Genomic DNA, 16989 nt, shown 5'->3' with positions numbered 1-16989 from the left:
CCTTAAAACGAGATATGATTTGTCCCCAGAACATTGGCGGAGCCCCTCGTCCTGTGGCAGGGCCTGGGCTGAACACTGGGCTTGGGGGTGGAGATGACAGGGTCCCTCTCTAGCTGCTGGTACCCAGTCACACTGTCACTGTGCGGGGAGGGTCTGCCTCTGTGGGGGTCTCTCCCTAGGCTGTGAATTCTTAGGGGCCAGGCCTGCATCCATGCCGGCACCCCCAACAGAGGCCCTGGACCACTGGGTCTGTGGGATGGGCAGATGGATGGGGAGGAGAACTGTGGAAAGTTCTTCCTCGTAGTCCCCCAAAATCTGTGCCTGTGACACCCGAAAGCCTACAGGCCATTAGCTTGCTTGTCCAGGAAACAGTTTCTATGAATGTAGCCGTAGGTGGTGTGCTTCTTCAAACACTTTCCTGAGCTAGCGTCGGGACAGAGGACCCAGGCATGGCAATTCCCCTGCCCACACTCTGCCCCCGGGCAGACAGAACTGTGAACCCAGGCAGGAGCACAGAGTTTTGGGGGACATCTGGGGAGCCCCCAGGTTAACTCTGAGTCCCCACTCCAGCCCACGACCCCATCACCCATAAGAGTGTCCCTGCTTCTGTGGGGGCAAGATGCCCGCAGACACAGTCCCTATGGAAGGGGCAGGGGTTGGCATCTGACAGTCACCAGCTATGTGGCCTCAGGGAAGTCACTGTGTCTCTGAGCCCCAGTCTCTCTGGAAAATGGAGAATAATCTGAGAGCCTGGCTGCTCCTCAGTAAGATCCTGTGTGCATCTCGCCTCATGGGCACAAGGTGGCTGCCTGGATCTGGCAAGTCCCTGATGGGCAGCAGCACCCCCACCAGGGAAGGGCTCAGTCCTGTTTTGTCCTGGTGGTTCCACCCCCTGTGTCATTTTGCCTCACCTGACAGACCCCCACTCTAAACAGGAAGAAGGAAGGGAGGGAAGGAGAGAGAGAAAAGAGGAAGAAGGGAAGAAGAGGGAGGGGGGAGACAGGAAGAGGGAGGGGGGAGACAGGAAGAGGGAGGGGGGAGACAGGAAGAGGGAGGAAGGTTTTGGGACACAACTGCCCACCCCCATCATTTTTCATAAGGAGCCTCTCCTCTTTATTCAAGGCAAACGTGCTTCCTGGAGAATTCCTATGAGCTGTGGGCAATGCCAGCCGACTCTGATAACCAGGGGAAATGCCTGGGGAGGGGCTTTGCAGGGCGGGAGCGGCATGTGCTGAGGGCCTGAGTGTGTTTGGGGAAAGGAGCAAAGTGAGCAGAGGTCCCTCCTATGGGGACCTGAGGCCATGGTAGGATTCGGGATTGACTCCAAGGGTCACGGAGCATTGGAAAGTTCTGGTGGGATTGCGGGGCATGGGAGTCAGGGGACCTGCTGGACACCGGGGCCGAGGGCGTGGCCTGCCGGCACCCACCTGGGTCTGCTGGGGTTCATGTTCCTGCAACGTAGGGCCTCAGTCCATGTACTCCCTGGGGCCCTCCTGCTGGCTCCTGGAAACCCCAGCATTCAAACTCCAGGGGATACTCCACAGGGAGGGGCAGAGGGAAGACAGGGCAGGTGCTTCTCTTTCAGCGTCCCCATTATTGTTCCCTAGCTGCCCTGGAATGTCCCCCTAGAGCCTGGGGTGCCCCCAGCTCAGCCCCCTGGGGACAGTGCACATGCGACCTCATTAGGCTCCACACCTGCTTGAGAGGGGTCAGCCGAGCCTCCTTACTTATCCCACCCCCAACACATGAAATTGCTGCATGTGTATCCCCGGAAGCTCTGCACAGCTGCGCCTCCCCGGCTTAGGAGCCTGGCTCAGGTGGACATGTCCACGGCCCCCCAGGGCTCCCCGAGACTCCGAGCGCACTGAGACAGATGAGCGTGCTGGCCCTAGTGGGGGTGCCTGGGGGGGCTGTCCTCTGTCCCTTCCTGGGCTTGCTTGTGCCCTGCTGTGGGCCACAGGCCTGGGAGACGGATGGGAGGAGGGTGGGAGGGCAAAGGGGGCCACTTTCGAGGAGGAGAGGTATGGGGCGGGGGCAACGTGGTGGAGACGGCAGCCCCCTTGCTGGGCAGTGCTGAGACACGTGCTGGCTGCCTGTGCCTGCGTGTTCACTGGAGATTTGGGGCAGGCCCCACGTGTCCTGGTGTGACTTTGAAGCCACACCCGGCTCTGCCACCTTCCAGCTATGAGGCCTTGGCGTACCGTCCACCCCTCAGAGCCTCAGCATCCTCACGTGTACAGTGGGACCCCATTCTGGGGCTGTTGGCCGACAGGCAAGGCCACCCTCCATGTCTCCTCCATGGGAGCCCTGTCCAGGCCACTCACTCTTTTGTCCCTGGGGGATCTGGTGGTTGGTCATTCATTCACTGTTCACTTATTCATTCCACACACTCCCTGGGCACCAAGGTCTCGGCTGAGCTCTGCGGGGCACAGAAGGCTCAGAGCAGCCCTGTCTTGAGGAGCTTTGGCTGAAAGAGACAATGTAGCCTAGTAAGTGTTGGGGCAGGGCCAGGAGCCCAGAGGCTGCTCCCCACCCAGCCTGGCATCAGGGAAGGCTTCCTGGAGGAAATGGCACTTGAGCTGAGTCTTCATGTCAAATTGAGGTTTGCTTTGACTGATGCTATACATCCTAAATGTTCTTCTAAGTCCTGCTGTTTCTTCCGCATCTCCATGTTGCTGGCACTGTTTGTGCATGGGTTTCACATAGAGAAGGCCACAGGCCGTGCTCCTGGGTTTTTACACATAGAGGGCCGCATGCCATGCTCCTTTGCAATTTCCTTGTTCGGGTCAATAGGTAGAAGTTGCTGTTCACCATTCAGTCATCCAGGGTGTGCTGAGTCCACGTGGGCTGGGAGAGCTTGGGGATGGCCCAGGACATGATGGACCGGGACAGGCAGGGAACCCTCAGACCAGCCCTGGCCTCTGCCAGTGCCCCCTCCCTGCCCCGTCTGCACGTTGAATACCCCCCTCCCAGGTGCAACTCAGCCTAGAACGACCTCCGACCTTCTCAGGGCCCCGCCTTCAGCCTCCCCCCACTATCCCCTGCAGGTGTTCGAGGAAGAGCATCACATCCTGTACCTGGACCACGGTGGGGTGATCGTGGCCATCAAAGACACCTCCATCCCCTTGAAGATCCTCAAGTAATGGCGTCTGCTAGCCCCGGGGCTGGGCAGGCGGGCTGTGGGGTGGGACGGGGCTCTTTCTTTCCACCTGGGAACCCTCTCAAGAATATTCCCCAGAATGTCCTCCCCTCGGGGACACAGGACTACAGGGCAACAGAACTAAACTCTAAAGACCCGGGCTGGGGCACGCCTCACAAACCCTTCCTGAGAGGTCGTTGGGTGGACTTTGTCCTGCCCTCGGGAGACAGCACAGAGGGAGGCCCCACCCTGCCTGGGGAGCCAGGGGTGCCTTCCCTGAGGAGGTGAGGAATTAGTAACGTGCAGGGATTGGGACCAGGCGACCCAGACAAGGAAGTCAGCAGCACGTGCCCAGGTGAGAGGGGTTGGCAGCTGACGGCCTTCATGGGGAATGGAGGGCAGGCGTGAACTCGGGACCCAGAAGGCACAGCTGGGGCAGCTGCCAGTGTCACTGTAGTCTGAAAAAGAGCTTACTCTTCTGCAAGTTGGTGGCACTACAATACCGGCCCTGCCTTGGGCCTGGCAACCCCCGGGCCAGGCTCAGGCCGTGGATGGGGCCATTCAGGGGTTGCAGGGTGTCTGAGGGCTTGCAGTGGAAGGTGGGCGAGCAGACGTGAGACCGCCTGCATACGCGAGGCAGCTGCTGCAGCCCCCGCCCACCAGCAGGACCCGCGGGGCAGAGGAGACACAGGGAGCACCCCAGCCCACCCGGAGACACCGACACCCTTCTCCCGCAGGTTCAGCGTGGACGAGGGCCTCACCTGGAGCACGCACAACTTCACCAGCACCTCGGTGTTTGTGGACGGGCTGCTGAGCGAGCCAGGGGACGAGACGCTGGTCATGACGTGAGTGCCGGGACAGGGGAGTGCGTGCTGGGCGGCGGCAGGCAGGCCGTGCTGGGCCTACCGTGTCCTTCACCCCCCAGCCACCTGAGAATCGAGACATCTGCCACCTGCCCCAGATCCCCTGGCTGGCGAGGGCAGGACCGAGGCTCCAGGCCGGCTCCGCCACGGCCACAGCACCTCTCGAGCTGGTGATCATGTCATGAGTATTACTATCTGTTGGCACCTTTCTCAGCCATATGGCATGAAGGTCATAAGGCTTAGGGCCTGACACCCAGACAGGTGAGTATAGGGTGGAGCTGGCTGTGACCTGCCTGTCACCCATCCTGGGATCTGAGGCTGCCGCACTGGCCCTGCCCGACTTCCTTCTGCTCAGCCCCAGCTTGGGCCAAACAAGGCACCGTGAGGGACAAAGGGCCTCAGCAGCCTCTGTCATTCGCAGCCTCTCTGCCCCAGGAGCAGAGACGTGCAGGACAGCGGGGACACGCGGGGTTTGACTGTACCGCCGAGGCTGCAGTGGGGAAGAAGGTGGTCCCCAGGAGCCAGTGAAGTGAAGGTCCCTCTGGGTACCTTCAACCGTGGGCACCCGTGAGAGCCCAGCTGATTCACGACTGGGCGGGGCCTGCGTGTCTAGCGGCTCCTGCGACCCCGTGCTGCGGCACAGTAGGCCACCATGTCCTCTTCTTGCCTTTCACCGCGATGCCTGAGATGTTTGAATAGAGTTTCCCAAATTCATGTCCCCCCCGGAACCGTGGATGGGCCCTTATTTGGAAATAGGGTCACTGTAGATGTGATCAAGCCAAGATGAGGCCCCGGAGTAGGGCAGACCCCAACCCAGTGACTGTCCTGACAGGAGGGTACAGACAGGCCCAGGAGGAGGTTGGGAGGAGGAGGCAGGGGTGGAGCCGAGCAACTGCCAGTCCGGGAACGCCTGGCTGCAGGTGGAAGGGGCAGGAAGTCTCCTCCCCTCGAGGCCCTGGAGGGAGCTCAGCCCTGCCAACCCACAGTTTCAGCCTTCTGGCCTCCAGAGCGCTGAGAGCACGTGCACAATGCTTCAGCGTGGGAGAGCGTGTGTGTGATGACTGAAGCCAGCAGAGTTCATGGTCATTTGCCAAAGTGGCCCCAAGAAGCTGCCACGGCAGCCATGACTCTTCCACCTCGAGGCGGGGCTCAGGGAGATCGGATGCCTGGATTTTGGACACCTCGTCCTCTTCTCTGTCCTTTCTGGAGCAGGCAGGCCCTGCCCTACCCGTTCCCATAGTCGGGCACTGTGGTTCTCACCCCTGCCCACTCGGCTGGAGTGGCCGTGTGCTCTGTGGCAGGTGTGGCTTTATGACCTGGGACTGGTTCTCTAGCTGTGGCTTCAGCAGGAAGTGCTGGCCTGGCTCATTCATCAGTTCACACCCTGAGTTTTCCCTTCCAGCTGGCAATGGGCCTTCACGCCCTTGACCCTAACTGCGTCTTCTACTGGCCTCTGAATGTCCCACAAGTGCCCACAAAGATAAGCCCCCAAGAATGCCTGACCCCAGCCCCAATCTCCCTCCATGTGCCCCACCCTCCCCAGCAGGCACACAACTCCCAGGAGGCCATGGGGACACAGCTCCAGGCAGTGGGGAGCAGGCCTGGTTTTGGAAAGAAACTGCCCAGCTGGCACAATGCTGCCCACCCCGCCCAGGCTGGCCTCTGCCCGGACAGGGGTGAGGCTGGGCTCTGTCTGGGCAGGGGTGAGGCCGGGGTCTGTGGACAAGAGTGAGGCTGGGGTCTGCCTGGATGGGGGTGAGGCCGGGGTCTGTGGACAGGGGTGAGGCTGGGCTCTGCCTGGGCAGGGATGAGGCTGGGCTCTGTGGACAGGGGTGAGGCTGGGCTCTGCCTGGATAGGGGTGAGGCTGGGCTCTGCCTGGGCAGGGGTGAGGCTGGGCTCTGCCTGGGCAGGGATGAGGCTGGGCTCTGTGGACAGGGGTGAGGCTGGGCTCTGCCTGGACAGGGGTGAGGCTGGGCTCTGTGGACAGGGGTGAGGCTGGGCTCTGCCTGGGCAGGGGTGAGGCTGGGCTCTGCCTGGACAGGGGTGAGGCTGGGCTCTGCCTGGGCAGGGGTGAGGCTGGGCTCTGTGGACAGGGGTGAGGCTGGGCTCTGCCTGGACAGGGGTGAGGCCAGGATCTGCAGGGCCAGTGTGTCCCCTCATTTGTCGGGGAGGTTGGGCAGACGTGGCCCCTGAGCTACCCTGGCTGCTGCGGCTGGAGCTGGGAGCACAGCCTTGGAGGACACTGCCACTGACCCCTGCTGTTTTCATGCCCACCACCCCTCACATCCACCCACACTCAACCAGCTCTGCTGCTTGACAGTGAAAGAAACTGAGGCTCTGAGAGGGGAGGTACGTTGACTAATGTTGCAGGGGAAAGCCTGTGGCTGGGTCCAGCTCAGACGGCACTCCTGGGCAGCTCTGCAGGCAGCACCCTGTCCTCTCCGGGCAGAGAAGAGATGGGAACCCCTTCAAGGATGCTCCTCTGCTCTGCCGTCATCCAACGTGCATTTATTGAGCACCTACTATGTGCCAGGTGCTGTTTGAGATGCTGGGAGGGTCAGCAACACAGCACACTCCAGCCCTGGCTTTAGGGACATCTGGTTATCGAGAATGGGAACTTGTCCTCACACTCAGAGGACACCTAGCCTGCCTCCCAGCTCCTGGCCAAGGAGGATGGAAGCTGGACGTTGGATTTAGCAGCAAGAAGCCCTCAGTTCCAGCTGAGCCAGGGCGGGAAACCAGGCTTCGGGAAACCGAGATTGCATGCAGTGGAAGGACAGGGACACGCTGAGTGTGGACCCCTCTCGAGGTGTTTGAGATGAGACGGTCAGCAACTGTGTGAATTTCTGCCACCTTCAATTCTGCCCCGGCCCAGGAGGGCCTTTCCTGCCACCAGGCCTGGGCTGCCTGGCCTCACCCTCCATGGATCTGATCCCGTCTGCAGGTCTGCCCTTGCCCGTGGCTGTGCCCGCCCAGGGCTCCAGGAGGGACCGACTCTGCTGGCTTCACTGGTGCGTCCCCCGGACAAGCACAGCGCCGGGCGCGGAAGAGGAGCTTGGTGCTCAGTGAACGTGGCTTGAGCAGATACATGGTGATGCACAGCAAGGGTGACGCAGGGGTGGAGACAGGCGCTCGGGGGGCGAACTTGTGCACGCACCACCCACGGGGGCCTGGCCGGGGAGAGGAGAGCTGGGCCGATCACCCCCAGGACGAGGGCCCAGCCAGCACAGCTCACAGGGCTCCGCCACCATCTCCAAATCAGGGTGCTTCTCTCCAAGCCGATGTCCCTGGGCAATGGAGCACACACCCTGCACCTCGGTTTCCACAGCCCTGAAACGGGAAGTGAGTCGGCTTGAGGAGCTGCCCAGGAAACGACAGTTCCCTTCCAGATGCCTTGGCTTCCTTGTATGTAACATGGGGACTTAGCCCCCCGAGGTCACTGCAAATGAGCCCTCCACCTGCGATGCTTGGGGTCTTCTCACTTCCTGGGTGATGAGCAAGAAGTCACCTGCTTAGACTCTGATTCTAGTATAGAGGCCTGGTTTCCGTCCACTCCACAGCGGACAGAGAGGTCCCGCTGGCCTTCCCGGGACGTGCATTGTGGTGGGATTGAGGGGACGCTAGGGACAGTTCTGTCCTCACCTGGAGTCCCGGGCAGCAGGAGCATTATTTCCAAGAAGGTGAGGTTCCGCTCACTGGTCTCAGCATCCAGCGCCCTCTGCAGGTGGGTCCTGCCGGCCAGCCGACCCTCGATCACGGGTCCGTGTGTTCTGGATGACGTGTGATGGCTCCTGGGTGGGCTTGTCCTGCAGTGCCCGGGAGGACAGTGAGCCTCTTCCCCCCACAGTCTGGGTGGCATCTTCCCCTTCTTGGACCCTCTCTCCCAAGTCGTCCCTCCGTCTTTACCAATATGGTCTCCTGCGACAGGGGCTGCAGTGCCGCGTTAGTGAGCGCCCCACCACGTGCTCTGTGCTGCTTTCACACATGACCTCGTGCCATTCTCTGAAGAAACCTGGACAGATTGATTTATTTCCCCATTTTTAGAGATGCCAACATGTCTCAAAGGATTCGTCCCTAAGGGAGGGGTGGGAAGGGGGGACCCTGGGAGCCTGTCCTGTGAAAATGGGGTGAGGACAATCACCCTCCTAGTTTCTAAGAGTCCTGAGGTTCCCCCTGCACAGTTAATCCCTGCTCTGGCCAGGCCCTGGACACAGGAAATCCTGCATGACTTTCACTCACTCTCATGCCGCCAGAGGCCGTGGTCTGGGATGGGACAGGATGGCCCTGCCTTTTCCACAGCTGCAGGACCTCCTGTGGCGTTTACGGGGAGTGGGGGACGAGGGAGGAAGGGATTCCAGCCACCAGGCACTCTGTCTGTGCTCCACTCATGGTGTGGACCCGTCACGTGGTCAAGCTGTTCCTGGGGCCAGAACCCACAGAGCAGGGAGGATCCAGCCGTGCAGGGGTGAGGGCGGCCCTTACTCCTTACACAGAGATCAAGCTCCTTCTCCAGGCCTCAGCTTGCCTGGCCAAGAGATGGGAGCGCTTTCCACCCCGGAGCCTTGAAACAGCATGTCTCTGCAGGGTGCCAAGCCCTTCACCCCGGCTGCCATCAGGCCTGAGCCCTGGTCAGACCCCAGAGATGACCCAGCCTTCACTCCCCACCCACAGACAGGGCAATTTATCCAAGAAGGAGAATGGCGGAATTCACAGCCAGGTGCTATGACCTTTTAAGTTTTCTCTGAAGCATCAGAACAGTTCCGCCAGACTCCTGGTTACAGTGCTGCGCTTCAGACAGCTTTCCAACCCCAGTCAACATACAAAGAATTCACACAGCAAGACAGGGAGCATGCCACAGGTCAGAATACAGCTCCCTGTGCGGGGCCTGTGCGGGAGCGGCCCTGCTGGGGCGCCCTACTCACACCAAGCTCCCCTGGGCTCAGCTTTCCACCACCCCGTCCTTCCCGGATAGCTGTTTTGCCCAAATCTACCCAAAGACCGCCTCTAACCTGGCCAGAGGCACCTTTTGGGACTCTTCCCTGGTACCGCTCGCTTTCACCTGCTTGCCCCCGCCCCCGCCCCAGTGTAGCCTCAGAGCAGGGAGGGGTCCGCAGGCCCTGGGCTTGGGCGAGAGGTGGGGTGGGGGCTCCCGGAGCCTTCCCCAGCCACGGGGTCCAACCCCCACAGCGCAACCCATGTTTTCCTCATTAACTGCAAAGTCATATCTAGGCCCCTTCGGCAGCTCTTTTCTAAGACCCAGAATTAACTAGATGGCAGGTATTTCTTGTGGTATCAGCTGAGGGTTTAGGTTTCATAAAAGGTGGGACTTCAGACATGTGGAGGGGGTTAATTCATCAACCAAATGGGCCTCTCTGCTCTGCCCCAGCTCAGAACAGCGATGAGACCGGGGCCTCCCGGGGTTTCTGCAGCAGCGGGGCCGTCGGTGTCACGCTCAGCCAGCGCCCGCCATGTTTCCGCGCAGAGCCTCACAGCTCCGGAGCCTCCAGCCCGGGTTCCAACACCGGCCCCTCCAGGAGGTGGCCTGAAGCTGTGCTGCCCTGGGTGGGTCCCTGGCCTCAACCTCAGTTTCCTTGTCTGTAAAAGGGGGCTTTGTCGAGGAGGAAATGGGGGGATACAAGGTTGAGCATGTGCCCAGCCTGCAGCGGGTGCTCCGTACACAGCGGCGACTGCTCTGCTGTGCCTTTCATGATGCCACAGGTCGCAGAAGCGCGTGAGGATGCGCTCAGAGATCCAGAAGTTGCCCCTTAAAAAGCACTTCTTAAGTGAGAGAAGACCTCAGACTGTTGAAAAGGCCAGTGCAGCAGGCTTTGTTTGGACAGCGGTGTTGAAGGAAGATTCCCCACGTGTTGAACTGGAGCTCTCCAATGTCGAGGGCATCCAAGTGGCGTCCATCAGGAGACAGACAGCAAGAGGGACCTCATCCCAATCACAGTTGCCCTGGAGCCGAGACCACTCACAGCTGGGGCCACCATGCAGGCCACGAGGTTCCTGTGGGAAACAGCGCCTGCAGACGCAGGCAGACGCGGCAGTCACAGCCATGCCTGGGGACTCCCCCATCCTTGGTGGGCGTTGCCACTGGTAGCTAGGAGGGCTCAAGCCCCGTTTTCCCTCCCCTCTGAGAAAGAAAGAGTGGCCTGGGGCTCTTGACCTACATGTGCAGGGAAGACAGCAGACGGAATTGTGAGCCCAGAACCAAGGGCCCGGCTGGAATGAGGGCTGGCAGCAACGTGGCAGGAATGGGGGCAGAACCAGCGTGGCTGCTCCTGAAACGAGCCAGCCTTATGGGAGCACAGGGAGGCAGGGCCCCAGGGGAAGGTCAGGAGAAGACAGAGGGAGGCCCCATGCCCAGCCTGCAGAGGCTTAGGGTTTCATCAAACAAAGATAATACTGTCTGCCTCGTGGGACTGTTGCGGGGAGTGGAGGCAAATGTGAGGTCACAGATGTGGTTCAAGCGTGAACCGCACAGGCCTGCCTGGCTCAGAGGCGCCCCGTGGAGCCAGACCTTCAAATATCAGCCTCAGACATTCAGGCCCCGCCATCATGTGCTCAGAAATACCTACAAGACCTTTCTCAACACCGCCCTAGAATGGGGCTGTCCTTTGAGCTCACGATGGGCCACCCCCGAGTATCCAGGCCCGGTTGGAGGTGCTCAGACAGGGACTAGACTGGAGCAGCGTGCATCACCTCCCCCACCCAGATGCTTGGCCTCTGGTAACGTGGCCAGAGTACCACAAGCTGGACTAGAGAAGGCCCAGGGAAGAGCAGGCTGGGCCCACCTTCTGGGGTGGTCTTTGGAGCCTAAGAGTGGGGTACTGGGGGATGGAGTGGAAGACACTCAGCCAGCAGCCCTCCCAGAGGGGGAGACATTGGGACACCCAAGTGCCATTTTGAGTAATGGGCACTCAGCAATGACTGCTGAGTGTCAAGGAGGGAGAAGAAACAGCACAAACAAGCTGTGTGACCTTGGGCAAGTTACTCAACCTCTCTGTGCCTCGGCTTTCCATTCTGTAAAGCGGGTGGACCCAGCCCACCAGGCTGTGCATGCATAGCTTCCAGCACACACAGGTGTGCCCTATGTGGGCAGCCTCCCTATTCTCTTCCCCCACTTCCTCTGTTCCTCTGCCCACCTAGGCTGTGATGGGTCAACCCTTCTTCTCCTGCGGGCTCTGAGCTGGGCCTGCTGACTCATTTCTCTTTGAATCACCACCTCTACTAGGGAGCAAACGCCCTGTGACCCAGCGATAGAAAGCTGGGTTTCTGCAGCACAGGACTGTCACACGGTCAGGCCAGAAGAAAGCCAGGGAGAAGCCAGACAGCCACAGACACAGACGCCTGACCACAGATCATTCCACAAAGCATAATGCAAGGACCAGTGTGGGGGCTGTGGAAGGGCTCTGATGGCAGCTAGGAGGCCAGGGCTCTCAACCCTGCTGTAGACCTGGGCCTCCTTCCCTGTCCATCAACCAGGACTCTCAACCCTGCTGTAGACCTGGGCCTCCTTCCCTGTCCATCAAGGGGGACCGTGGGGGTCAACCAGAGTGACCCATGCCGTGCAATTGACACGTCATAGATCACGGGTGGTTGTGGGAATATTCGCGTGAAAGCCCACAGAGCACCCGTGCAGGGCCACACTCAGTGCCCGGGGCAGCCTCGCTGTGATCCCCAGCAAGGGCGGGAGAGGGGGAGCAGAGTCCGGACGGGACATGGTTTGCACAGCAGGACAAGGCCTAATGAAGGTGGTTTCTCTCCTTCCCTCCTCTTCCCGCCCAGGGTCTTTGGCCACATCAGCTTCCGCTCTGACTGGGAGCTGGTGAAGGTGGACTTCCGGCCGTCGTTCTCCAGGCAGTGCAGCGAGGAGGACTACAGCTCCTGGGACCTCTCCAACCTGCAGGTGGGCCGGGACGTGGCTGGGATCGGGCGGGCGGGGTGCAGACTGCAAACGCAGGCCCACTCTGCCTGCCAGAGTCCTCCCCGGCAAGCACCTCCCTGCCTCCAAGAAGTCTTCAGGGAATCCCAGCGCCTTCAGTTGTCCAGGCCTCCTGTGAACTTCCTAGACCCTTCTGGGCCATGGGGCTACCTGGGCTGAGGGTCCTCAGCCACAGTCGAGGAGTGTAGGGCCACAGGCTCTACCCCAGGCCCGTGGAGTCCAGTGTGCTTGGAGGTCAGGATTTTCAGATCTTAGGAAGGTAACACAGGCCTGTACCATACAAGACAGTTGGGTCTGGCTGTGGAGTGGGGTCTGGGGCGAGCCCACCCTGTAATCGAGACACATAACTATTTCTACGGCAAGTGTGTGATATTGACACTAAGCGGAATAAGCGGAGTGGAAAGGCCATCAGTCCCCCTCTGTAGTTCCAGTCAGGCTGTGCTGCCGGCGGTGTGATGGGGAAACCTGGGATTTCAGAACTGCCCGGGGGTGGGTGGCTCTGTTAAAGAAGAAATGATTCACTGGCGCTTGTTAAAGCACGGGGTGGAAGACTTTACTCCGGGCCATCACGGTGGGCACAGGGACCCTCTCCAAGGAGAGACTGAGCTCAACTCGAATTCAGCATGGGCAAATGGAGTTCAGAGCCAAGGTCGGCGGGTGGAAACTGACTAAGAGGAAAAAGCAGGCGTCAGATGATCTGACATCTCCTGGGGGCAGCAGGGGATCAGCAAGCATATCTGACAGGGAGGGTGATCGGATATCGAGGGTGGGCGGTGCTTGCCAAGCCACCTTAGCAGGGTGCATTGCTGAAGCTGGATTTCACAAGGAAGTGCTCAGATGAGCCTAGGACGAGGTCCAAGAGCCTGAATACAGGCCACCAGGCGTCCTCGCTGGTTCCGCCCCATCACTGCCGCAGCAGCTGTTGCAGGGAGCAGGTGTGGCCTGTCCTGATCGTCCCCAGAGGACCCACTGTGTGCCTGTGAGCCCTTGAATCTGTGGCTCCACCCAGCTCCCCCGCACAGCACCTGAGGGGACGGAGGGGGGGAACCTCAGAGGGGCTGCACTTCCAGCAGCTCTGCAACCCCTTGGGCCCAGCCAGGGCTGTATACAGGAGGGGCTCAGTAAATGCCCGTGGATTGGGATGAGAAGGAGGCTTCCCCAACTTGACCTCAGACGTGCCACGCGTCATTCTGGGCCTCAGTTTCCCCACCTGTAACCTGAGGCATCAACCATCTTCAGGCTCTGGCAGGCTCAGTGCCACAAGTCCATGTAGAGCAGTTGACCTGTCTTGGGCAGCTCCTCACCCTAATGTTCCTGCTGCAGGGTGACCGCTGCATCATGGGCCAGCAGAGAAGTTTCCGGAAGAGAAAGTCCACGTCCTGGTGCATCAAGGGGAGGAGTTTCACATCAGCACTCACATCCCGCGTGTGCGAGTGCCGGGACTCGGACTTCCTGTGGTGAGCAGTGGGCTCCAAGCCAAGGGGCCTCAGGCACTGCTTGAGCATCCTCACAGCATGGCGGCTGCTTCCCCCAGAGTGAGGGAGGAAGCCTCAGTGCCTTTTATAACCTGCTGTCAGAGTCATACACTGCCACTTCTGCCTCATTCTATCTGTTAGAACTGAGTCACCAAGACCGGCCCACACTCCAGGAAGTAGCTGTAAGGAATTTGTGGGTGCATTTTAAACCCCTCAGTGGCTGCTCACGGGCAGGAGGAGAAAGTGAGGGACAGGTCAAAGCATCTTGGGGACGTGCTGCGCCCACCCTGGCCCTTCTCCATCCAGGGGCTCTGCTGAAAGCCACCCAACCTGTGCCCTGCTGTTCTCAAAAGCTGCCTGTGACTGCCCTGTGCCTACAGGACAATTTGGCTGACAGCTCACCCACCTGCCACCCACCTCACCCCTCCCCATCCTGCCCCCTGGCATTCCAGCCTCCTCTGCCTGTACTGGTGCTGCTCAGGCTGGGCCCTGCCAGCAGTGCTTCTCTCTCTCTTTCCCTACCTGTCTCTGTCCATCCTTTGAGATTTGCTCACCTCCTCCAGGCAGCCCTCCAGGTTTCTCTGAGTTTCCAGCATCCCTTTGCCTCCCTTGTCACCCTGTGTCCCCCTCTGGGATGGGGCTATGGGTGCTCCTTCATGTCCTCACAGATGGGTGTACAGCAGGCCCTTGGTATGAGGCTCCCTTCTCAGCTCCCCTAGATTTCACCCCAACCCTAGCTGACTCCGGTTCCCATCTGTGCCTGTCACCTACTACTGCTCTTCCCTCCCCCCAGCGACTATGGATTTGAACGCTCCCCCTCCTCAGAGTCCAACACCAACAAGTGTTCTGCCAACTTCTGGTTTAACCCATTGTCCCCGCCTGACGACTGTGCCCTGGGCCAGACCTACGCCAGCAGCCTTGGGTGAGTTTGGGCGCAGGCCTCTCCCTGCCTGAATCCGGGGGCAGAGTGTGGTGCAACCCTGAAATCATGCCTTCCTGGCTAGCGCCTGCAGCTCCCAAGTGGAGTCAAGGAAAGAGAGGTCAAAGCTGAGGATGCCCTGTGTTCACAGCACAGAGCCTGGCTGTGGGGCTCGTGGGAGTCACCAGACATGATGAATGAATGACCTGAGAACCTGCAGGTTCTCCCATCTGAGCCCGTGTGGGCCAGCGCCAGGAGAAAGCTGCCTTGAGCTGGCTCTGGACAGAGAACAACAGACAGAAAAGGCCCAAGGCGCCCGTGGCTCCCACCTGAGGCAGCGCGTCTTCCCCTGGTATTTCTGAGCCTCTGCAGTGCTAGGACGCTTCCCCATTTACCAGTGCCCCAGTAAGCCAGGCCCTCCCCAGTCACCAAAGCTTGGGTGCTGGATGTGCTCCTGCTGCCTGCAGGTCTCTGCTTAAATGGCACTTCCTCCAGGAAGCCTTCCCTGACCACCCACCCCTGAACCTGAGCTTACCTCTGTCACAAATCCCAGCTATTGTCATCGCTCACTTAATTGTCCTCGTGGCTGAACTGTAAGCTCCACAACACATAGTAGGTATTCCCTCAGTCTGTGGTATGCTAAATACAAGCTGTGTATGAAGGGAGTGTCAGCAAGTCCCAGCAGTTATGATGCTTTTCCTCCACCAGAGGCCGGGCACATTGCTATGAAGGATTCAGTTCACGTAAAACGTTATGTACGTAAGAGCTGTGGGCCTTCCTCTTCAGGAGGTCCCAGACACGCTCCATCGAAAGGTCCCAGTTTCCCCATTTCTCTATGAGGACGTTTTCAGAGAGGAAGAGAAAAGCCCATGTGTGTATTAGAAAATCCCCATTACTTCCCCTGGGGAACATGAAGGAACAGGAGGCAGGACCAGAAATTACAGGCTTTGACCTCACCAGCATATCTCCTGCCATCCACCCACACATCCATGCAGTCACCAGCATCCCCCATCTACCCATTCATCCATCCATCCATCATCCAGTTAGCCATCATCTGTCCATTTTTCCAGCCATTCAGCCATCCATCTTTCCATTCATCCTTCCATTCTTCCAAGCATTCAACTACTATCCATGCATCCATCTATCCATCCATTTGCCCATCCATTCATCCATCTGTCCATCCACCATCCATCCACCCATTCATCTGCCCATCCATCCATCCATCCATCATCCATTCATTCATCGACCCATCCATCTGTCCATCCACCATCCATCTATTCATTCACCATCCATCCATCCATCTGTCCTCTATCCATTCATTTACCTATCCATCTATCCACCCATCAATTCATCCATCCATCCTTCCAAGCATTTATCCACCCACACACCTATTCATCTATGATCCATTCATCCATCTACTCATCCATCCATCCATCCATCCATCCATCCAACCACCCATCCACCCATCCATCCATCCATCCACCCATTCATCTGCCCATCCATCCATCCATCCATCATCCATTCATCCATCGACCCATCCGTCTATCCATCCACCATCCATCTATTCATTCACCAACCATCAATCCATCCACCCATCTATTCATTCATTTACCTATCCATCTATCCACTCATCAATTCACCCATCCATCCTTCCAAGCATTTATGTGCTATCCACCCACGCACCTAACCATCCATAATCCATTCATCCATCTATCCATCCACCATCTGTCTATTCATCCATTCACCATCCATGAACCCATCCATCTACTTATCTATCCATCTGTCTACCCATGCACCCATGTCTCATGAAGCTGCAGTGGTCTTTCCTGCACGTCCACTGGAGCTCAACGACAGGGACTCTTGTCTGAAGTGTCAGAGCCAGGACCTTTATCAAGGCAAAGGATTTCATCTCACGCCATCTGCACACTGTAGGTGCTGAGCGTGGGTTGTCCTTAGAGAAGTGTATTTTCTGTCAAAGCACTAATGAAATGGGCCTGTGCATAATCACCTTCTGAATGCTTATTCAGTGGCTGAGCCAGCTGGGAGAATTTGGCCCTGAGGGCAAGAGAGGGACCGGCATGGGGAGACAGATATCCCCGCACCTGGGCAGCAACGGGCAGGAGGGGGACCGGTGTGGGGAGACAGATACCCCTGGCACCTGGGCAGCAACGGGCAGGAGGGGCACCGGCGTGGGGAGACAGATACCCTGGCACCTGGGCAGCCACGCTACTTTCCCAGACTCAGAATCCTAGCGCTGCCTGGGGGAGCTTCACGGTTCACAAGCTGCATGAGGCCACTGCGGGGTGGTTTTCAGGGGCTCCTCAAAGCTCGTCCAGGGCCCCTCTCCACCTCATGCCACACCCCCCTCCGGGCTCAGCACCCACCCTAGGGCCTTTGCACATGCTGTTCCCATGGCCTGGGATACTCTTTCTTCTCGTGCTCACCCTCCCAGTCTCAGCTGAAAGCCCCTTTGTCAGGGACCAGGTCCCCAGGGGTGCCCAGGCAGCGCCGCCGCAGCTGTGGGTTCACTCTGACATGATCTGCTCAGATCCGCTCTCCACTAGACACTCTGCTCTGCACACCATCCAGAGGCTGCATGTGATCACCCACACTCCCAGTGCCTGGCCCATAATGTATGCTCAGT

The 16989-nt window shown here is 59.1% G+C and overlaps 1 protein-coding gene across 2 annotated transcripts in view; it reads left to right on the top strand.

Annotated features, from left to right (window-relative positions):
• Positions 1–16989, top strand: part of SORCS2 (sortilin related VPS10 domain containing receptor 2) — a 571039-nt gene that overhangs the window by 526195 nt on the left and 27855 nt on the right. For both annotated transcript variants that reach the window (XM_064365545.1, XM_064365541.1), the window contains exons 13-17: positions 3048–3139; positions 3877–3984; positions 11795–11915; positions 13275–13408; positions 14220–14348. In XM_064365545.1, coding sequence (XP_064221615.1) covers positions 3048–3139; positions 3877–3984; positions 11795–11915; positions 13275–13408; positions 14220–14348 — 584 coding nt within the window. The remainder of the gene's footprint in view (positions 1–3047; positions 3140–3876; positions 3985–11794; positions 11916–13274; positions 13409–14219; positions 14349–16989) is intronic.

The sequence above is a fragment of the Aotus nancymaae genome, unplaced genomic scaffold (assembly GCF_030222135.1).
Source record: "Aotus nancymaae isolate 86718 unplaced genomic scaffold, 86718_ANA_hifiasm-v0.15.2.pri h1tg000006l, whole genome shotgun sequence".
In the NCBI taxonomy this organism is placed as follows: Eukaryota; Metazoa; Chordata; class Mammalia; order Primates; family Aotidae; genus Aotus; species Aotus nancymaae.
The sequence above is the reverse complement of the archived record's forward strand: the minus strand, read 5'-3'. Positions and strand labels throughout refer to the sequence as shown.